General features: G+C 46.2%; 1 protein-coding gene across 1 annotated transcript in view; it reads left to right on the forward strand.

Annotated features, from left to right (window-relative positions):
* The first annotated feature begins 406 nt into the window (after window positions 1-406).
* Window positions 407-23,768, forward strand: part of LOC142559374 (pancreatic triacylglycerol lipase-like) — a 36,786-nt gene continuing 13,424 nt past the window's right edge. The window contains exon 1 of the mRNA XM_075670979.1: window positions 407-527. Coding sequence (XP_075527094.1) covers window positions 407-527 — 121 coding nt within the window. The remainder of the gene's footprint in view (window positions 528-23,768) is intronic.

The raw sequence follows: 23,768 nt of genomic DNA on the forward strand, positions 1-23,768 counted from the left end.
TTTTGCATCTGTGTTCTTAACGTCTCCACCACGTGACACTATCGTCTTTCTGAAAGCGAATGAAAGAAGCGGCAGAAAATGGTGCTCGTGAAAAAGAAGTTACTAAAATGCAATAAATATATAAATAAAAGAAAAAATGATTGGACAGAAAAAAAAAAACACGGAGCAACTCAATGAAACATAACCGAGTGCTGTTGTCTATAGCTTGAAATTTCAAGCTATTGGCTTCTCTTTTTTTTAACACTGTGCTATTCGCGCTTTTCTGAGAGCCGACTAGAAATTCCCCTGTATTGACCGCACACCCGATGGCGATCAATCACGATTAACTGCCCGATGACACATTGGCAAAATGTAGTCTCTCTAGCTCTCAACCCTCGCGCTTTCGAAGGTCGTGTCTCCCGGTACCATGTTCCCAGGTTCGCCTATCCCAGATCGTGAGGGCTGCCTACTTGACCTCACCGTTGCCAACAAGTTTGTTGCGGCTCGAGGTGGCGTTGGGGCCAGGAATCTACCAGGCAAATCCACAAGTACGTCCGGTAGTAGGAACGAAGGAAAAAAATTATTTATTTTAAATTATTAACGCTGGCTCCAGATACAGAAGCCCACTCAATGTAGGAGCAAAATAAACGTCTGGTTTAACATGAGGGGCCCTATAACGTAAAACTATTCCAATATGTTTCAATTCCCATCTCCTGATGTCAAATTTCCGTAACCACCGACGCAAGCAGCGGGCGGTCACCCGCAGGGTTTTCTGACCAGACCAATCAAACGCTCTCCTCGTTCATAGGAGGTCCCTTTTGTTTCCTTGACAAACGAATAACATTGCCTACACTGAGTGGCTTGGCGTATCTAATTGGCTGACAAGAGGTGAGGAGAACGCTCAAGTGGAGAGGGATTCACTGGGGCAGAGCCAGTGCACTGAAAATCGATAACCGGATGAAGAGACTGGGATACATAGCACAAAAAATGACACAGGGACAAACAGGAACACAGAACGAGCGCGTCACAGGGACAACCAGGAACAAGCAGGAACAAAGAGGGTGGTGCCGGCGTCTGCGATTGGTCGACTTTCCAACCAATCGAAAGCCGACCGACTTTTTTTTGTGTGGTGGCTGGTCGAAAATCACGGCGGCATGCAACGGAAGTTTAAGAATGACGCTAAAACTGACCCTCAGCAAAGAAGAGTTCGCAGAATGAGGTGGCAAATGTGCCGAAAGGGCTGGAAAACGTTACACGGCCACGCAAGAAGGTTTATTATACGCAAATACACCCATGCTCTCCGCCAGGTGCGAGTAGCCAGCGTCACAGCGATTGGCGGCAGCCATCTTTTATTCCTTTCGGAACGGGGCAGGCTGCCCCGTTCCGAAAAAATCAAATCAGTTTTGTACGGCATAATAATGCATCTTTATCGCATACGCGTCACTTTGACGCGGTGAGTTTGTACGGTTTTGTGACGTCGCGTTACAGGCTGGTGAAGTGGGTGCAGCCCGAAAACTTTTTACCAATAGCCGAGGGCTAATGGCGAAAAGGGGTCGAATCAGAAAGAACTGTTTTTCTTTCTTCTGTCAAATTATGCATAATCAGTGTGTACACATCATATCAGATGGGGAGGTATCGCGGTTTTCGTGACGTCGCGTCACAGACAGGTGAAGTGGGCGTGGTCGAAAAAAGTTTTTGACCAATCGTGGAGGGCGGATAGCAGAAGTGGAATAGAAAAGCTTGGAATAGTTTTACGTTATAGCGCCCCAGGACACGTCAGCGCCACTCTCTCTCTGCACCACAGGTTTCCGTTTTTAATACCGTTGTCTTCCCTAGGTAACTAGACTAGGGAATCTGGCGACTGTATCGCAGCCAATCACAATCGTTTAATTGGTCGTAATATCCCTCCCAGGACGTCGCATTGTCCCGCCGGCTCCGCCTGCAATGCTGTACCTTCGCCCCCGCATATGGCGCAAGCACGTAGCAATCTGGGAATACGAGGTTGATGCGGTTCTCACGGTAGCCTTCGGCGTTAGCCGCTTTCATCAACTCGTTCAGCTTGTCAGGGTCAGGTGCAGGTCGAATGATCTTTGCGGCAGTTGTCATCCCGATGTGAGCTCCTTTGTTTGCACGTAAGTCTTTTTCGGGCCCCGCGTCAAGTGCGCGCGCGCTGATGAAAGAACGGCCTCGTGGCAAACGTCTAAGGAATGCTCATTGCCGTATTGAAACGTAACACACTTCAAATTAAAGCTCAGGAGACTTCAAAAAAGAATAAGTGCATCCATTCACGTTGGTAAAACTGCTCAAATGACACTAAGTGAAGCATTTTTACACTCACAAGCTAATTATATTCAACATGCTGCGCCGAATTTGTTGCAAGACTCCGCTCCAAATAATCTGGGTGCCTTAGTGTGAAAATAAAAATACTCTTATCAAATAGAAATCAATTGTACGCGAGTTCTTGACAAAGAAGCCATCGCAGAACATTTTTATTAATATTCCCACAGTGTTTTTCAGTCAGTTCTAAAATAGTTTCTCACATACCTGCATCCTGTTGTGTTTATGTTGACATTGTATCCGTACTAGGGCTTGTTGCGACGTTCCTTATCTTGCGAACTAAAACATCACCAAATGTCGACGGCCCTCAAAGCGCTTTCCTTCCTCACTACGCTTAAATGCGTGCAGCATGTGTTGCCGCCATTTCTCGCGCATCGCTATCATCTGCACATCTACTAGCTGACTGATTGGTGACAGGTGCTTTGTCTATACGCAGAATAGGAGGTACTGCGGAGCTAACAAATTATGGTCCGATGTCTAATTTCTTTCTGTTTTAAGCTACTTCAACACATCATTGCTAACTCCACAAGGAATTTCTTGATAGAAAACATCCTTTCCCATTTTCAGCATGGCTTCAAGGTTTTCCTATGGTAACACAACCAGTCACAATAAATCAGTTTCGCTAGCGTTATCAATAAATTTCGACAAAGTGACATAGTTTTTTTGGACGTTAAAAGACGTTTGATCATGTTTCACACCATCAATTCAGTACCAGACCAAGTAAAGTAGATTGACCTCCCTCCTCATAATAAACTGAATTTCCGTTTACTTAGAAAATCGCCTCCAATTTGTTTCCATTAATAGTCAGTGCTGACGACCTTTACCGGTTACATCCGGGGCACCACAACGAAGTATGCTGGGGCCATTGTTGTTTCTGCTTTTCATCAATGTTAATAAAAAGTCCTGTGCAAATTGATTTATTTGCAACGCATTGAATTTCACATAGCGAAGGAAGGAAGGAAACTGTGGAGAAGGAAGGCAGGGAGAGGTTAACCAGTTTAGCCTAACCGGTTTGCTATCCTACACATGGGAGCGGGATGGGGGGGATGAAAGATGGGGGAAGAGATAGAGAGCACACAACACGGCACACACATCGTTGGTTACAGTCTCTCACTCTTGCGCGGTGCGTTACATCACTGTCACAGCCGCTTGTCCAAGCCCGTTTCCTTCATAAACTAAAGTAGTCCCTTCGTTGCCTTCAGCTGCGATGTCTTCTGTCGGCGCTATGTGAAAATGGTTGCAACTGACAACGGTCTATTGTCAAGGTGCGCTAGAACGGACGCCATAGACTGTCTCTGAACATTATATTCAGGACAGTCACACAGAATGTGTTGCAGCGTCTCCTCGCAAAGACAGGCATTGCCGAGAGCGTTGCCGACCATTCCAATGCGAAACGAGTAAGATTTCGTGAAGGCCACCCCTAGCCATAAGCGATAAATCAGGGTGGTCTCACTTCGGCGGAGTCCAGTTGGCATACAGAGATGCATCAAGGAGGGCAGGTCGTGTTGACGGTTGCTCCGGGTAGTCTGGCTGCTTGGTGTGCACCATAGAGAGAGCGTGATCTCCCGTGCAAGCACTTGAAGTCTGCTGGCTGCGTCGGACCGTGAAAGTGGTATGGCCTCTTCCTGTGTGCCTTCAAGAGCTGTCCGAGCGGCTTTATCGGCGTCTTCATTTCCTATGACGCCGCAGTGACTTGGCAGCCACTGAAACGTCAGGTCATGTCCTTTCCCATGTGATGCATGGAGTAGGCATCTAATATCGAGCACGAGCTGTTCGAATGGCCCGCGACGCAGAGCTGATAGCACAGATTGTAGGGCTGCCTTTGAGTCACTGAAAATTGACCATTGTCGAGGTGGTTCCCGATTGACAAAACAAAGTGCAGCGCGAAGAGCAGCTAGTTCCGGAGATGTAGATGTCGTTGGGTGGTCAGTCCTAAAGCTGAGGGTAATACCTCTTGCTGGGGGGGGGGGGTTAGAAGTTGTCGCAAGTGTACGATTCCTTGCAACAAGATTTTCACATGAATATTTATCTACTGTCAAAAAGAAAAAATGTACAAGGATTTGTGTGACCTTGTTCTGCCGGAGCCCATATACAGAGCCTTGTACAGTGGAGGCCCTGGTAGGGACGTGTTAAAGAGAGTAAAGAAAATGCAAGTTGCGCCAGGGGTTAAAACCTTTTTTTTGTTGTTACACACTGGAACGTTGCCAGTAAAAATGTTTTTACAGGAAAAGGGCTTATTTCTTCCATGGGGATCTCACTGCCTTATCTGCAAACAACCAGAAACGATAGATCACGTTTTTCTTCATTGTTGGGGAGGGGTATCTTTTTGGGACGTACTACAAAGAACGTTAAAGAAACAATTTCCCCTCGACCCTCAGGGAATACGGTATCTACCCATTGCTAACGATGATGGTTTTCCGTTTGATATATTAATGTTAATTGGCCTCCACAGTATTTGGCGCTCTCGAATGGCAGGTTACTACTGCGATCCCGACGCACGAGCCCCAACGCGAATTTATTTCCGTGAAACTGTGCATCGGTTTGTTGAGATTTTGAAGGCCGGTGGCGATACTCCCGAGCGGCTGTCAAGGGTGGAGCCATTGATGGCTCTAAATGAATTTTAATGTGGCAAAGCTAGCTCCCTACCAGGCTGATTATGTCAATACGACGTGGTCATTGTATCGTTTCTATTTTGTTTTGTGTATTGCTATTGCTGTTCTTTCTTTGTCAAAGTCAGGCAATAAAAAAAAAGAGGTAGTGCCGCCTCGAGCTCCTCCATTGTAAAAGGAAGGTCCACGCGGCAATCACGGGAATGGGGGACGTCATCTCGGGCTGGAGGATCTGGACGTGTCGCTTGGTCTGCTATCCGCGCACAAAAGTCTCCTGCGACATCGATGTCTTGCCGCCCTTGGAAAAGCGCGAGCGCCTTGAATGGAAAGCGCTGTTCCGGAAGGCAACGCAGACCTTGCACCGTTTTCCAAATGTGAGACAGCGGCTTGCGTGGGTGGTCAAGTGTCTGGCATAACATTACCCAACATTCCGACGCTAATCTATCCATTCGACGCTGAATCTTCTTTTGCATCCTCCTGGCTGCCCTAAGGTCATGGATTGATTTTCTACGCCGATATCGACGTTCCGCCCGGTGACGAAGTGCTCGAAGTCGCTCTAATTCTATGTCGAAGTCGTTTCGCGTGTAAGAGGTTGTCAGCATGCGAGTTGCGCTTCGCATCGTATTTTTAATTGTTTGTTCTAACCCAGAGGGTAGGCCCGCGTGGCAGGATCTTACATATCAAATTTGAAGTTGCCCCATTGAATCATCCGAATGGTATTCCGTGGGCCAGATCTAGACGACAAGCCTTTGATGTTCAGATAGGTGGGAATGTGATCACTCCCATGTGTCTCAATATCTGGAAACCACTTCACACATCTGGCGAGAGAGTTGGAGACGAAAGCAAGGTCGAGGCAGCTGCCGTATGTCACGCCTCGAAGAAAGGTGGGGCTAACATCGTTCAAGAGAGTAAGGACATAGTTGTAGGCGATGCTTTATAATCTTCGTCCTCTTGCAGTAGTCTTTGTACTTCCCCATGCTGGATGGTGTACATTGAAATCTCCTATGATGACCCATGGAGCGGGGCAAACACTCAATATATCCGCTAATCTTTTAGTGTCGAAATTGCTAGAAGGCGATATATACACGCCTATGAAAGTAAACAAGAGTTTGTTCTTTCTACTGTGATGCATATATACTGATTGTCGTCGTGGTGCGCAATTGGCTGCAAAATATAGGTGAGTTGACGATGAACAAAAACGATAATTTTGCTGCATGCACTATTTGTTGATGACATGATACTTTCGTACCCTGACAGTCTGATTGGTTTCGACAAGTTGGGCTCATAAATGACGATGAGTGGAAACACACTGCTGTACATATACTACGGAAATATGAAATTCGTGACTTTAGCTCTCTGGCGTTGCACTGCATTGCGGACGCTGCCTTGACTTCTTTTCGGAAGGATGGGGTATGGGTAGCCATCTTTCTAGTTGAGGGATTCAAGCACTGGGCTCAAGGCGTCCAGCACTTTAAGTGCGCTTCGAGCAGACGGTGTCCCCATCTCAACTAAGATCGTTCGGATGGCCTCCATGAGGGAACGTAGCACGGAGATGACTTGACGATCTGTTTTAGGTGAATCATCAATGGCCGGAGAAGGCTCCGGTGGGGCCGTGACTATCTGAGGTTTCTTAGCAAGGGAGCGGCTTGGTAGCATAGGACATTCCTCTAAAGAGTCTTATGTGATTCCCTCGTGGAAGTGGTGGGCCCTTTCGCGGCGCGACTAAGTGGTACTGTAGTGGAGCGGGTACTATCGCTTCGCCCATGCACCTTCTTTGAAGACGTACGACGGTGCCGACGTCGACGCCGACGCCGGACTACTTCGGCTGCCTCCCTGTGGGCCGAATCGTCTCTGGCCATTTGCTTCAGAACCACGCGCTCCCTCTTGATGCGGGGACAGTCTTTCGACGAGGCTGCGTGAGGGCCGCTACAGCTGGCGCACTTCATAACTGTGGCACCACAGGTCTCTTCTGCATGAGGTTCAGTGCAACGGGCACACAGTAGCGAGGTGGGACGAAATTGTTACTTGACATGATCAGGAACTTTCTGAACGTTAGCCTTAGCAATCTTCATACATGGTATGAAAAAAGGGACACGTGCCTTAATCGATCATGAAAGACAGTTTACACGCAGATTACGACGAAGAAGAATAAATCCATGTTTTCTTGCAGTCCTGCTCCTCATCCTCGTGTTGAATAAACATAAATATTTGGGTGTTACAACAACCAACAACCGTATGTGCATTTTTCAGGTTTCCAACATGTGCTGCCTCATTCTGAAAGCTTCATTTTTTTGACATACACTAACACAAGTGCCTCCCGAAACTAAACTCCGTGCATAATCATCGATCATTAGGCCAAAAATTAAATATGCCTGCAGCGTCTGGGATCCTCACAATAAACATCATAGTGACGCGTGAAGCTGCTAATCGTTTACGGGTGAGCGCTTTTCACTGTCTAGCAAATGTTATCGCCCAGCGCAAGATGCGCCTGCATGTATTGGAAGTTTCTGGAATGTTATCGATGCTTTATCCGCTGTCTGTTATCGCAGAACATTGCGTAATCTCATTTCATGTATTGGCGACGCGAATGGTGTAGATGTTTAGGGAAGACACGCGGGCACCAATGATTACTCTGGAACATTCGACGGCTCATGTTTAAAAGCTGACGCGCTTTACCCGCTGATCAGATTTTCGACAATTGCCAACTGTTTCCTATATTTGAGGGCACAGGCTCGCCCAATAAGACTCTAGTTTCGTTGCTAACAGCTTCGATGCGTTCTTCACCGTGACTACCAGGTGGCAATAGTAACGCATTTGAATTGATTCAACAGTAAGCACCTAGGTTCATTTTGTTAAGTATCGCAAAACCGACTCAGTTCTAATTCTAGTGCAAGCACATACGGAAAGTTCTAAGTCCAAAGTTTCTTTTTCATTTTAAAAATAACAATGTGTCCGTGTACTTTGACCTACATCTCCGGGAATCAGCATCATGGACAACCGGCCATCATCGCACAGAATCCTTAACTTCGTATGAGGCAAGAGCTAACGCTGTGAAATTTAAATTTTCCACCAGCGCCATTGGTCAATAAAACACTCTACCATTGTCATTGCTAAGTAGTTCTGTTTCTTCAGAAAAAAAATATTTACTTAAATGTCCCACTATTAGATGCTAATTGTTTTTTGTTTGCTTTCCGAATATGTGTATATATTTTCCTCTTGTTTTGTATACTTACCCCTCTTGCTTAGGCCCAGATATGCCTGCACTTTGGTGTAAATGAATAAATAAAATAAATTACCTCAAGCAGCGGAGATGGAAATTTGATGCCCCCTCGTTTCAAACAGGAAGCAAAAAAAAACTCATAATCATAATCACCGATAAAGCTGCACATGATTTACATTATAGAAACTTGCCACAAATTTGCACAGACGCAAACAAAAAACTGACAATGACGAGCGCTTGTTGTTTGTGTCAGTCCGCTACGTTAAGCTAAGTTAATCTTAATTACAATAAATTCTGGGGCTTTACAGCACGAAACCTGGGTCTCAATATAAAGCACGCCGTAGGGCAGGGTTAGGGGGTGATTCTGACAACATGCTTTCTTTTTTACTGCGGATGGACCTTTCACACGGTAGACGAATTTTTTTTTTGTTGCATTTTGGGACCGGGCTCGTGACCAGGATTGAACCCGCGACCAAGATCTGATCAGCAGAACCCAACTGCCACTGGGCTGTCATGGTGTTTGCGTAAGTTTTTTCTGTATAATAAACCTATACCTTTGATTTATTTAAACAAAATCATTTATCGGTTATAAAAGAAAAGTCATAAAGTCCTTGTCTCACTCATCGCACTTTCATTCGCAGTAAATTACCTCCGTAGACTTCAGATGCTGTCTCTTTTTTGCACTCATGCCCCTGTCGAGGCTCGCACACCGTGCCGAGGCTGTCAGACCTTGACCCTCTACCCAGTAAGACCGCTCGAAGAGAGACAGGTTGTGAAGAGCGAGCAGTCGACACGAGGCACGGGCCAAGGGAAAGGGCGCATTGCGAAGTAAAAAAAAAGGCAGGCGACCGAAATTGAAAGAACGGAAGCGACCCACCAGGGTCGGCCCGGGTCGCCCACTCCGCTGCGTGTTTATGTTTTTGCGGTTGCCCCAGGATGACCCGTCCTCCGCCGCGGCGCACGGAGAAGTGTCGGCAGCAGGCAACCAGACAAACTCGTTCCGGCATTCACCGTGCGGTCTGTGCGGATCGCTCATCGCACTGACTCCTCGCCGATTCCAGCTCGGCGCGCCAAGGTGATAGAATAGCGGTAACGGGACAAACGCCCAAGATGCTCCCTCGCGGTGGATGCGACGAGGAAGAAGGCGGGTGTTGCTTGTGCTGCCAGAACTGCACGCGCAAACGCTGTCGCGTTTCTTTCGCTCAGCGCCGTGAACTTGTTCGAGAGCCGTCGTCACGTTTTTCGTTTTTTGTTTGCGTATGTGTGGGTTTGATTTCTGGGAATGCGTAGCGGAAGTGAGCCGCGTGTGTGTTGCCCTCTGTGACAAGGTTCCGTCGTTCGCGGAGTGACGCGTACATCTCCACGACCAGAAGCGTGCAGCCATCGTAATCTGTCGCCTTTCATTGTCCCAAAGTAGGATTCTGTGAAAGACATCTATGCGGCATGTGAAGCATTCCGAACGTCTTACGTGTTCGCTTCTCACTGCCAATTGGCTTCAAGCATGTGTTAAGGAGTCACTAACCGCGGTACCAGCTTCTCATGGTGAAGGCGGAGCGTGAATTGTGTGGCAAGGCATAATTATCGTCTCGAGCAAGTATATTGGATACGTTTCAGCTGTGCACGTAAGTGACTCCGGTCTGATGGACTAAAAAAGCGAATTGAGATGTGGTAAATACAGTGTGCCGTGCAGCTGCAGCAGGCGGGCCAGCTCCTTGTAAAAGGTAACTTGTGACGTGGTCTGTGACTAGTGAAACGAAAGCATCTGGAAACCAGAAACCCGTTCGTCATCAAGACAATGCGGCGTCAGTTGTTGGCCTTCGAAGAAGGTCGGTGGAAAACCCCGGAAACCCAGTGACCCTGCAAGGACGGACAATCCGATGGCACTGCTCGGCAGTATCGTTGAGTCCGGTTGGAGCGACGCCTCGTGACGTCAGACAGCTATGGCTCTAGACTGTAGCGTTGTGGCCGGCGCTGCGGGTGCATCTGCAGCGACTGTTGTGGCCTGCTACTCGTGGGTGGCGCTAACTTCGCTTTGATGTCCATGGACGTCGCTGGATTCTGGGTAAGGCTTACGGCCTTGCTCTCGGTTTTCGACACAAGTACGTGCTCACTGGCTCATGTAGGTACTGTCAAAGGGCTTCTTACAGTATTACCTAAAGGAAAATTTGGCACCACCGTCTATGCGGGTTTCTTAACGGGTGCTGTGCCATAACGTGAATGCTGCGATGTGAGCGATGAAAGTGTCTGAGACCTCTTTAGAGCATGATTTGGCTTAAGGCACACTCGTTTACGCACATTTTTTTCTTCAAATTAAATGATCGTATAATGCGAATGACCTTGACCCTCTCAAAGAACACAGTGAGACGACTTCAAGAGAGACAGGTTGTGAAGAGCGAGCAGTCGAAACGAGACACAGGCGTGGGGAAAGGGCGTTTTAAAACAGGCGTTCGCCCGCTTTAAATATTTCTTCATTATTGCGATAGCAGCTATACAAGACTCGAGGCGTATTTACTCCGTCAACGCTGTTGCTGTTGTCGCTCTGTCCCGCTGACGGATCACGCGCCACTCGCGCACGTGAGATTGGAGAGTCCTCAGAGACGAGACAATGAAGCGAAGTGGACGCGCCGGCAGCGTACCAAGGGCAATGTTCTATATCGCGTTGTGAGTACACGAAAGCTAGCGTTCTCGATGTGTTGCTGTGTGCATGCTGTTTTCCCAGTAGTAAACGTCAAGAGCTGCCTCATGTTTCACTGGGCGTTCACTAACTCCGACGGCTTTCCGCATGTCTCCGCTCAAGCGCCATCGAGGTGCGGAAACAGCAACGCCAATGACGGCGCCGGTCATCAAGCCGTTGCACTGAGACGCATGGTAGTTGCCAGGGTGCTTGTACTTGTGCCCAGCACGAGTTGTCTTGCGCGCCGCGTAGCGCCCCCACGTCGCACCAGCGCGTACAGGATGTCCCGGCTGTCATGCATCAAGATATGAAAATACGTGACTCCCACGTAGATTAACAGAATCAAGGTGTTTGCCGTTGCTTGGGGATACTAACAGTATTTATTGCATTCATCCTAAGTACATAATTAGTAATAATTAATTAACCACCTTCTCGAATATTATAATAAGAAGGAAAATGTCAATGAGAAAATTGTGGACCAACGTGAAACTTTCCCCGATACAGCTTTTAGTTGCTCAATACGTGCTACATAAAGATGTTTTTCCCGAGCGTGAAAGGAGCCCGCGAATTTCATGCTGCTATACAATTTCCTCAGTGGCACTTCTCATGCATTGTGTTTGAAAAGTTGATTAATTATATAAAACTGGTTATTTAACAAGGCGTAATGCAAAAAAGAGATCAGGGAATCTCTAAGCGACAACAAACAACATTACCTTGGTTCTGTCCAGCTACGTGGAATTTGCATATCTTTAAATCGTCGTGAATAACAGTTGGGGCACCCTCTATAGAGCTAGAACACCACCCAAGGAGTTTGAGAGCCGCGTGAGACGCTGCTATCACTGAATGATTCACACTTCCGGTGAAACTTCGAAGCTTTCGTTTCATCAGCATTATCATCATTTCTGTCTACGGAGGGATGAAGGTCTGCCCCAGTCATTTCTAAGCACCTTATTATACACCAGCACACGCACCTGCCACCCCCCCCCGCTTTATAGTTAACTCATAAATAATACACTTATATGAAGTAAAGAAAACCGTCGTTTCAAACAGACCTACAGTGAGAACATACCTTCAAGTTTTTATGCTAATATTTGCCGCCGGCGATTCTGTTGAAATTTGGTATAATTGCACAATCCAGCGTGACTTCTCACAGTTTAGTAAATAAATACTTTCACGCAATAATAAAGAAGGCATCGGCACTTTACACGCGTTTTATGCAAATAATAAGTTATTGGGACAGATGGAACACCTTGAGGACTAGCTACACCTGCCACTCCCACGGCGCATTCATCGTCTCCACCTCGAGGCTGCCTACAGAATTCAAGTTTTATTTCGAATTAACCCCATCGTTACCGAGTATTCTCTGTAAAACTAGCCAAATATACCGATTGCTTTTATTCGTGCAAACAAGCATATCCGCAGAGAAATGGCTAAATAATACTATCGAATATCCTAGTCCCAGAACAGGCCTTCATTATTATAAATTGTAAAAAATTAATCACCTGGGACTTTGTTTAGCACCAAGTACAATTAAAAACCTCACTGAAGAGCTTCAAAACTATAGGTGTAATGAGAATGGGCATTTGTTGCACGGAATATTAACAGTGCTATTACTTTCATGAACATCGATTTAACTTATGGCCAAACTCAAATCTGCGCAGTGAAGCCGAACCTGTGCTTCTACGCCTTCGTATAGACGAGCCGAGCTTGTCCTTGTAGGGGGCTCTGTAAATTTCAACGACTAGCCTGTCTCGCCCTCAGTAGGGAAAGGGTTAAACGACCGTCTATAGCAAGTTGTTCATGCACTCACGAAAAGCATGTATACCACCTGCATGTCGACTGTTCCAGGTACAATCAACATCATTTATTTATTTATTTATTCATTTATTTATTTATTCAATAATGTCAACCTCGAGGGTCCGAGCAGGAGAGGATACGAACAATACTTTATTAACATAGAACTTTTTCACTTGCAAATTTTTTAGACTCATGCCAGCCAGCATTTCTGCACCTGGTTTTTGCAACGAATATTCAGTTAGGCATCATGCGTATGCGTCTTCCTTGCACCTTAACCTTGGGCACCCATGATTGTACCGGACTTGTTTAACAATTGGAACTTTGCAATAGGTATCCCCGAATGCAATAATAACCCCTTTTTTATTCTGCCTTATAAATCTAGACAAAATGTGTAGCCGTCGCCAGTGAACGGCTAGAACTCATTTCTTTATTTTTGCCTAAAAAGAAAAAAAAACACGAACGCGGCTAACCACACAGAAATCGTAACAATACACTGGCTCTCATCAACGATGCCATTCCAAAGCCGCCACATGCCGACATTACGGTGCATACAAGGGCACAGTAGGGCCACTTTCTGCTTCAAGTAATTACAAGAAACGTTCTGTATATTGCTAACCACTCATTCGCATTTCTCGTGCTTTCAGTGTCATCTTGTTCGAAAGCGCGAAGGTTTATCGTCTAAATAGGAACACAATATGTTGAGTGAAAAGCGCTCGACCTGTATTCACCAAAAATCTTATTTGTACTAATGTTTTCACAGTATCCATCTTGGGGGAGTCATTATTAGCAAAATCAAAACAATCACAAAGAAGAGCTGACCGGATGTCATGTAGCACTCGTCATGTTCCGACATCAGGCACCGAGCTCACCAAGGGTTTCATTCGTAAGTTATCTTTGCCACTGGCACGTCACCTCCGCTAACAATATGTCCAGCATCACAATGGGCTCACATTTTCTGTTATGAAAGTCTTTCTGAATACGAGCCCTGTTGCGTTTGTTTTGTCTGTGCCACAATGGCATTCTCAACTATGAACCAACTTGAGTGGAATAAAAGTTATCTTCAGGATCGCAAACTAGACCACCGCACTGGACTGGGCTGGCACGAAAGGCCGGAGCCTGCCTATCCCGTGGGCCGAACCGGGCCGGGGCAAGCAATTTTCGGTGGACCGGGCCTGATGCCTTGACCTTGGCCAGGGTTCGGGCTTGACTATGAGAGCCGGGGCCGGGCTCGGGCCCATTCACTGATAAGCCGAGGTCAAACCCTCGATCAAATGCGGGTGCTCCGCATAGTTCCGAGACATTCTGCACAACGCTCAATTTACAATATATGCCTGTAACTGAATTTAGCAAACAAAATAAAAAATTCTTTGGATCCCTTTATGTCTATGGTGATCGTGTACTATTTTTTGTAATTAATATTGCGAAGGCATTATATGGCTACCGAGGCGTAAAATCTGGCGTAGTTGTGAGCATTGGCGTGACCACAGATGGTCCATAAAGTCATTGAACTCTCGATTTATGGCGGGAGTCGTACCCACAACCTTTGGTGTATGGTTGATTAATGTGAAGGCAATTAAGACACTGTTAATTAAGATATAGTTAATTATGACACACGAACATTGCTGAAAGTTGAACCCACAGCACTTGGAGTTAAGGCGAATGTAATTAACACAGTTAATTAGGGTCGAATAAGGCACTCGTACACACTACGTATCGAGGGAATTGAGCTCGCGACCATTGGTGTAATATAATGCGAAGTGAACTAAGGCACAGTGAATTAAGGGGAGGTAATTATGGCACTCGAACCCACGACCTTGCGTTGTGGAACAAAGTTAAGCAATGCGCAGTGATCGCAATGCTTTCGAATTCATCCACGTAGTGTTAACTAGGTGCCCGTTCAATTTTTTTGTTGATGGATTGCTACAAAAACAAGCTTTGTTCTCGGCAATGAAAAATAGTACAACAAAACGCTCTTGGTACGCTCTGGCTGCTACCGGCTTTTCCCATTGCACTTTTTCTTCGCTCTCGATATATCTTACGATACGTCATTTTACCTCTTTTTAGTGGCTCGAGCACCGAGTGGCACTCGTTTCTATCGCGGCACTTCCGGTTCACCTCCTGGGGAGACCGGGAGGGAAATTCAAAATAATAAAAAAAACATAAACAATAGGCAGTACAAAATTCGTGGGTTAAATTGTATATATGATGTCAGAGCATAAGTTTAGTTACAAGCTGAGTCACAGAAGGGTCTGGAATAAATATAATTAATTAGGAATCACTGATTACTGCTCACCAAAGCACTGGACAATGGACTTTAGAAACCGGCCACGTGAGAGCGACTTCGGTGCAATTCCTGGACACGGCTGAAGTATAATGCGAAAGTAATGATGTCGCTAATGGCGTCACACACAAGGAGGCGGTACGATGCCAGCTATTTAATGGAAAACAGTTGCCTGCGAGTTCGGTTCGTGCGCTGTATTCGCCTAACGTTAACGTAGAGAACACAAACAACGAGGTGCGACTGCCGCTAAGAGAGACCTAGGTCACAGATTAGAGTCGCCTACCATTTTTTTTTATTTCCTGCTCCCCATTCCCGATTGCTGTATAGTCACCACAGTACGCATAGATAGCTTCGGCCTCAACAGTATTCGCTGCCTTCTTCAAAAGCCTTAAATTTCTGCATGACAATTAATTTCTCGGGCACAGATGGCTTAGCGTATCTGTGTTTCCCAACCAATTTTTTTTTTCGTGCCGAAGTTAGAATAGGTACGTTATAATATGCATCTGGGGAGCTTTTGCACCTAATAAATTTTGAGTTTTTTGTCCCTGTTAAAACTATTTACAAGAGCCGTTTTATTGCGGTAGCAGATGGGAGACTAAAAGCGCATTCGCATCGCCGCTGTCGTGCTGTCACGCTATCGGGGCGCATGCATAGCCCACGGACTGAGGGCTGTGTTTAGCTGCAAAAGCATCGAAGCCAACTCACCCTCAGGCAAAATACGAGACCACGCTCCTTTTTCCACGCTCTGTAGGAAAATTAATCAACCTCGCGCTGCCGTAGCTGTGGGCAGAGTTCTGGCTTCTACAGCTGCCGTGAGCGTTGTACGCTCTCACGTTAGCGTTCCTCATAAGCAGCTGCGTCTTTACGACACTATGGTGCTTACACCCTAGTCTAGGCGGAAGAAGCAGTTAAAGGCCAAGCTAAACATAGCGCTTCCAAACACCAAAAGGTTTTCCAGTTTTCGGTCCGTCTCACCTCGTCAGTACCGTAGCCAGAAATTTATCGGGGGAAAGGAAGGTGGAGAGGTACCTACCTGACCGGGGAGGGAGAAGGGGGAAAAGGAGGTTGGGAAGGCTGCATACTAACAATACAAACTTTGAGGGGGAGGGAGGCAGGTGACGTGGCCAGCGTGCCACCCAAACCCGATGTCTTAGGAAATAAATTCCCTGCAGTGCGTCGAGGAGAGGGTGGTGCAGTAAGGCAGGCCGGTTGTCGAGGTCGACTGCTACGCAACCCGTCCTGGTCCCGGAGGCAGCGCAAGCTAACGGCATGACAGCAATCACATTAAACATTACCATATTTCCCTCGCTATTCACACAAGGATTGCTCAAAAACGGAGAGTCGCTAGATTGCAGAGCCTTTTGTTATTCGTCGTGCAATGTGATGCACTTCCCGTGCACACGAAATTTTCACGAATAGCACCAAAACTATTGTTGCTTCCGGAAGAAAGTTCGCGAGTACAGAACACAACAGTCCTTACTGTGCTCCGTCTTGCAAAATGATTTCCAAAATAAAAACAATCCATCAATCAAGCAATCAATTCATTATGTTGCCCACGAACAACCGGGTGGTATTGATTATGGCGCTAGTGAGAAGTGTGATACCATGCATCTACATGTCATCACCATGATCAGCCTGGTTACGCTCACTGCAGGGCCAAGGCCACTCCCATACTTCTCCAACTACCCCAGCCATGTACTAATTGCTGCCATGTTGCATATCCATATATATATATATATATATATATATATATATATATATATATATGTGTGTGTGTGTGTGTGTGTGTGTGTGTGTGTGTGTGTGTGTGTGTGTGTGTGTGTGTGTGTGTGTGTGTGTGATTCTTGACAACAGACAAACACTCGCCAAAGTATGAACAAAAAACTGTTTTCATATGACGTTTCGAGTCCCCTACGGGTCTCTCCTTCGCACAAAAGCGAAGCAAGTTGGGCCGTGCCTTATAACGTAGTAGAAGGCGCAGGTGGTGTAGGTATCTGGTAGCTTTCTACGTGTTCGATTAAGTGTGAGAGGCATTGACTGTATTAATAATGATTCCAAAAGAAGGCGGGATGATAGTGAACTTTCCGTGTCGAAGACAGTTGCAGAATTACAATCAATGTTGTGGTCCTTATTAAGGTGATGTTCAGCTAGCGCGTGGGCGGCGATGTGTCCCTTAGATACGTTATTTTTGTGCTGCGTGAGACGTCGTTTGAAGTTGCCTGTTTCTCCAATATACGATGCGTGGCAGTCTTGACAAGGTATGTTATATATCGCTCCATAGGGCGCTAACACTCCCATGGGTTTTTCACGCGGACCAGTTCACTTTTTATTTTTGCCATGTGGCGCGTGTGCGACTTGCATGTCGTACTTCTTAAAATTCCTCCCAGCATAAGCGTTCCCTGAAATTGAATAAACGACCATTTATTTCCTATTATGCAGCGCGTCAAAACTGGTACACAAGCTTATTCCGTAGGCCCCCACCCTACTCGAAGGTTTACCCTCATAACACCCTGTGAAGTTTTGGGCCATGAAACCTCAAAACGTAACTTCCGGTTACTGCCAGTAACTTCCAGTACTTGTCTGAAGTGCATTATGTAATGCGTTTAGCAACAACTTATAACCACTAAAGGACACACAAGGGCTCTATAAGGTACAGCTATTCCAAACTTTTCTATTCCAATTCTGCTATCAACCCTTCACGATTGGGCAAAAACATTTTCGGGCAACCCCCCCCCCCCTTCACCTGTCTGCATTCGACATCACGAAAATGCCAAAACACACTGTCAGATAAGATATGTGCACACTGATTATGCATGGTTCGGCCGAATGAAAGAATTATTCGTTATGATGGGACGCTTTTTCGCCATTAGGCATCTGCTATTGGTCTAAAGTTTGCGGGCTGCGCCTCTTCGCCTTTCTGTCAGGCCACGTCACAAAACCGCGAAAACTCACCGCGTCAAAGTGATATGTACGTGTCAATGCTCAGCTATCTTAATGATGCATTTAATAATGTTAATGTTAAAGATGTTATTGATGTTAATGATGCATTAATAGCTCAAAAATGAATATTTTCTAAATAGTCAAGTTGGCCCTTTTCGAAAGGAATAGAAGAAGGCTGCCCACCGATAGCTCAGACAATGACTACTCGCACAGGCCGGAGAGCATGGATGTCTTTGTGTATAAGAAAACTTTCTGCGCCGCACTCTAACGTGATCGAGGCCTTTTGGCACGTATGCGACATCGATATCCTAACTCTTCTTTGCTGAGGATCCGTCTTGGCGGCGTGCTTACCCTTGCGTTGCACGCAGCCGCAATTTTCGACCAGTCACCGCAAGCAAAGTAAGGGATAGCGGACCAATGGCAGACGCCGGCACCACCCTCCAAATTCGATTCTCTATTTTGGCTGTCCTGGCTAGGCCCTATGGAAACCCTCTCCATACTAGCGGGCTCCTCGCCTCTTGTCAGCCAATTAGATAAGAATAACCACTCAATGTAGAAAATTCTATGCGTTTTTAATTATTTGTTTGAACACATATACACATATACACAGATTACAGGAAAGGGAAAGTGACGAGCAGCCTGGCAACTAAGCAAGAGAACATGATACAAACGAGGAGAGCGCTTGATCTGGCTGAAGAGCCCATTAAAATGTTACGGGTCACCACCCGGTGCTTGCGTCAGAAGTTACATAAATTTATCGTCCGGAGATCGGAATATAAAGAGATTGGAATAGTTTTACGCTATAGGGCCCCCGGTAAGGCTAACGCAATACAAGCTACCAACTTGAATTAGTAAAGGCAAGGCGCAGAAGACGAGGACTCAAGAAGAAGAACACCAACGACAGGACCGGCGCCACTCACAACTAAGTTTATTTCCGCAACAAGCCTTCGTTATGTAGGTTAATCAAGCGGAGTGACACACGAAACTTTATAAGTAAAATACAGCAATCTATCGACCACTCAGGAATCATATCTGGCACAAAATATCAAATCAGCAAAACAAGAACCACACGTGGAGCAGCACGGTAAGCAATTAATCGAATATAGTCTTTTCCAAGCCAACGGGGACAAAAAACAAGACATAAAAAGTACCGTCTACGCTTCGCTATCAAACTATTCACAACATAAAACACTTCAAACGCCTAAGGCCCAGTCAGTGATAAAACCATCCCGACTATGGGAATAATTACCAACGAGTAACACGGACAAAGAATGTATAAAGGCGTCTAAGTAAAGCGTCTGTGTCGAAACTAATATCTCTAATAGTCACTCGCCTAAAGATTGATAAAACATGTGACCGCGCAAAAAATGAACCATGTGACAGTGAAATGGACAGAACAGCTGAAGGATAAAAGGTGTAAAGAACAGTGTGTGCGTCAAAAAAAACGCAACAAAAGCTTAAGAGCCAGTAGAAAATCGTCAACAAAATAAAAACTAGTTAAATAAAAGGAAGACAGACGGAAAAACTTAAATGAAATCACTCTAACATGAGGCCTAAATGAAACCTTCTAAAAAAGTAGTCTCCTTGCCACTAAGCTCAATGGACGGCCTGCTGACGTACGTGTTTCCCTCTTTCTTGATGAAATAGGCTTCCACAATTTCCCGCTCGAACCTGTCTTTTCCACACTTCAAAAATTTAGTTTAGTCAAAGTGAGGGAGGCATTTAGTGCAGTCTCTGCAATGCTGTGCAAGGAAACTCTCTTCATTGTTTCGCAGATTACGACAATGTTCCATTGCACGCTCATTGAAACATCGACCTGTTTGTCCGATATAGCTGCGTCCACAGCTTAGTGGGGTTTGGTAGACGACACGTGTCCTGTATTCAGTGAACTTCTTCTAATGCTGAATTGAACAAGCCGGGCGCTTCTCTCGGTTCATGGCACAAAGCTTAGACAACTTACAAGGCACCGAGAAGACAAGCTGAACATTATGCCTGCTCGCCACTTTCTTAATGTTGTGCGATACCTTATGAAGGTACGAAATTACTGCAACAGAACAGCGTGAAACTGGCTACCTAATAAGAGGCGGGTGCTTGAGTTTTTGGAGCATAGTTTCGCAGACTGCTGAAATCAGACAGGGCGGGAAGCCTGCCTGTTGTAGTAGTTGCACTTGAGCGCTAAAGCTACTTGACACCAAATGAATACAAAACTTAGTTAAAGCAGTTTACAGAGAATTGGTAGCAATCGCATGCTTTAAAATTTTGGAATGGGTGCTCTCAAACGGTAGCAGGCCTTTCAAAGAACGCGGATTGTACATCCAACAGATGCTCGCAGAGAATTGCAGAAAATGCACTAATTGCCGCCCTCACTTTGACAAAACTAAATTTTTGAAGTTTGGAAAAGACAGATTCGAGCGGGAAATTGTGGAAGCCTATTTCATCAAGAAAGAGGGAAACATGCGTCAGCAGGCCGTCCATTGCGCTTAGTGACAAGGAGACTACTTATTTAGAAGGTTTGATTAAGGGCTCATGTTAGAGTGATTTCATTTAGGTTTTTCCGTCTGCCTTACTTTTGTTTAACTAGTTTTTATTTTGTTGACAATTTTCTAGAAGCTCTTAAGCTTTTGTAGCGTTTTTTTTGACACAGACACTGTTCTTTAGACCCTTTATTGGGCAACGGTTCTGTCCATTTCATTGTTTGTCACATGGTTCATTTTTCGCGCGGTCACATGTTTTAGCATTTTTTAGGTGGGTGACTATTACAGATGTTAGTTTTGACGCAGACGCTGTACTTAGACGCCTTTATTCATGTTTTTCCGTGTTTTTCGTTGTTAATTATTCCGATAGTCGTGCGGGTTTTATCACTGACTTGGCCTTAAGCGTTTGAAGTGTTTTATGTTGTGGATAGTTTGTTAGTGAAGCGTAGACGGTACTTTTTGTCTCGTTTTTTGTCCGAGTTGTCTTGGAAAAGACTATACTCGATGAATTGCTTACCGTGCTGCTCCACGTTTGGTTCTTGTTTGCTGATTTGATATTTTCTGCCATATATGATTCCTGAGTGGTCGATAGATTGCTGTATTTTACTTCTACAGTTTCGTGTGTGACTCGGCTTAATTAACCTACATAAGGCAGGCTTGTTGCGGAAATAAACTTAGTTGTGAGTGGCGCCGGTCCTGTCGTTTGTGTTCTTCTTCTTGAGTCCTGGTCTTCTGCGCCTTGCCTTTACTAATTCAAGCATGAACCAACTAGCCCAAGCAAGGGTTTTACTTAGGATACCAACACTTTGTTGCAATGAAACGAGCTCCTCTGGTGTGCCCTATGGTTGCTCTTAGTTGTAGTGTGCGTTACAAGATTAATAATCGCGAACAAGGCTACTTTTTTTATACACACACTGTTTTAATGAAAAACAATTACAATGAATGGAGCAGCCCTCTTCCGTACTATTTGGGTTAGTGAACTGTGAGAACGGGCCAGAACTTTCGTAAACAAGCAGCACGACAAGGTGACATGGGCGCTGTGTTATCTCTCCATAGGATGCCTACCAACTCGCCGAGCTTGCTGTTTTGATCAAGCAGCAATCGTTGCAACGAGATAGTTTTGGTAATTTCAAAGACGATATTCGTAGCACACGAAAATGAGGAAGAAGAAAAAACACTTCCATACTTCCATCACCTTGCAGTTTCTATCATATTTCTAGTGCCTTTAATCTGGCGGTCTTCCTAATAAAAGGAAAGGCTTCATACAGTTCAATAGTGATCGTTATTAAGTATGGTTTCCTGCGCACGCTAGCCAACAGCTGTATCAGCTTCGCCAAAATCGCGAACTTGGCAACGAATAAATGTTCCACTGTGCTACCACGCACCGATGCACCATCGGTGCAAGGGGGGAGTTCGCTCAAGCACCTCTAGATGGCTCAACATGTCCAGGGGAGGCGCAAGACAAAATCCTGGGGCGGAATCTCATAAGGGTTCGGAAACCGAACGGCTCACTAGGCTTCATGTCATTGGCCAGAATTGTGCTTGCCTCACCGGCTGTCAGAGACAACGCGGCAGCACCACAAATTCTGAACATGTCAGGCATCTGTCAACGATATTCCAAGAAAACCCGTTGTCGGCTGAGAGCGGAACCAGCGGAGAGATGGTTCGCTTTGGGTTTGGTTGCTTTGGCTTGGATGTTGGCTTGCGTCCCCTGCCGCGCTCGCCTGCAGTGCTTCCCCGGAGACCCGTGGGCGTCGCGCGCGTTTGTAAGTTGCTTCGGAGGCTGCGGCTTGCCCATGTCTTCTGCTTGGCGTTGCTTTTTCGCTGTCGACAACGGCTGGAGGCACAAAACGCCTTCGACGAGATGACGGTAAACTACTTGCACATTCATTGTCGGCTTTCTAAGCAGTGCTTTAGCTGCGTACGCTACGTACTGGAGGAGACTCGGGTGCAAGCGGGCCAGTAGTCATTCCACGGAGATGAAGGAATTGAGCGCTTTGGTTCCTCGCCACTGGCCTGCAGATTGCAGAGATTAGTGGGAAATTACACATTCAGCGGAAAGGCTTAGATCTGAGTCGCCGACTCTATCCATGAAGTTTCTCTTGCAATTACTGCCGTCGGCCGACCGAAGGATTGGGTCAGTTTTTTTGTGACCCCGGCTGTCTAAGCCGATGCGAAGCAGCGACTTAGACAGCCGGCGTCATTTGCATCATGAGATGCAATTCCCCATTCTATCGCCACCGTCCACAGCACGCAGGCCACCATTCAGCAGCTAGAAGGTTTCAATCCAGGGTGCTCCAGCGCTTCCTTCATTCGACTGATAAAACTGCAATGTTAGGACGGGAAGAGTGTAGATACCTCTCATTTGGCTGCCCTTCTGCTGTAGTTCGGGAAGGCCGCACTTTCATTCTAAATTTCACAGTAGAGGGTGCGCCTTCAGCAGCGCGCTATTCGATGTTATTCCGCGCAAGTATCACAGGACCAGTATATTCTACCGTTCAATATTATCTTCCATTGTTTTTATCACGTAACGCACCAAGAGACAGATCGGAGAGATCGTATCATTGGCGTAATCGCAAAAGCTTCGCAAAGGTTAGCAAAGTCATGCTTAATATGCCAAGGGCTGGCAAACAAATCATATTCAGCCCTACGTTGGAGGATTACATGCGCGAAACGCGGATGGTGTGGTCTACGAAGTTGCTTTTACTTGCGGATGGTACTACAGGGGGCAGAATTGACGTAGCGCCAAGGTTGCAAGCGCGCAGCAATAATGAGTACTAGAGGCTTGAGCGTCATCTAGCCGCGCTAGCAGTGTGCCTGTGAACTCACGCTTTACGTGCTACCATATAGCATAATCCTCTCGATTAAGTAATGCTTATTGTGCCAAACCCTTTTACACGCAAGTATGGATGCCCCGTCTGTAAAATCGGCGAGATTATGTGTGTTGCCCGGGGGAATGGAGCGCCGGAGCAAGAAGGTACTTGGAGGTGGAAAAAATTCAGCACAGGGGAACGTACGAAGGAGCGCGCTGAGCGCACCGCAAAGCAACGCCACCTAGAGGAAAGGAAAGTGGCGTTGAGTGAAGCAGGGAAGGAAAAATGAGATGAAGCGTTGCGGAGGAAGAGCGCAGGCGGAGCCGCGCTGTTTTGACATCCTCTGGCAGTTGCTACGTGTTCTTGTGTGCTATGGGCGCACCGGGTTCGCCTCGTGATGGAGCGGATGAGCGGCGGGTGAGAAGGATGGAACAGTGAGGCAAGCGGCGTCACGCCGAGTGCGAGTCCACTGACCTCGAAGTCATCGCCTAGCGCCGTGCACGAGTTGAACAATTCCCGCCAAAGGCGTGGACTTCGCTAACTCAGGAGGCTCCAGAAAAGTAAGGGGGGAGGATTGAACAGCGCGAATAATGTGATACCTGCATGAAGTAATAAAGACTGGATTTTCTTACAGCGTCTTATCT

This window comes from Dermacentor variabilis, chromosome 10 (genome assembly GCF_050947875.1).
Source record: "Dermacentor variabilis isolate Ectoservices chromosome 10, ASM5094787v1, whole genome shotgun sequence".
In the NCBI taxonomy this organism is placed as follows: domain Eukaryota; kingdom Metazoa; phylum Arthropoda; class Arachnida; order Ixodida; family Ixodidae; genus Dermacentor; species Dermacentor variabilis.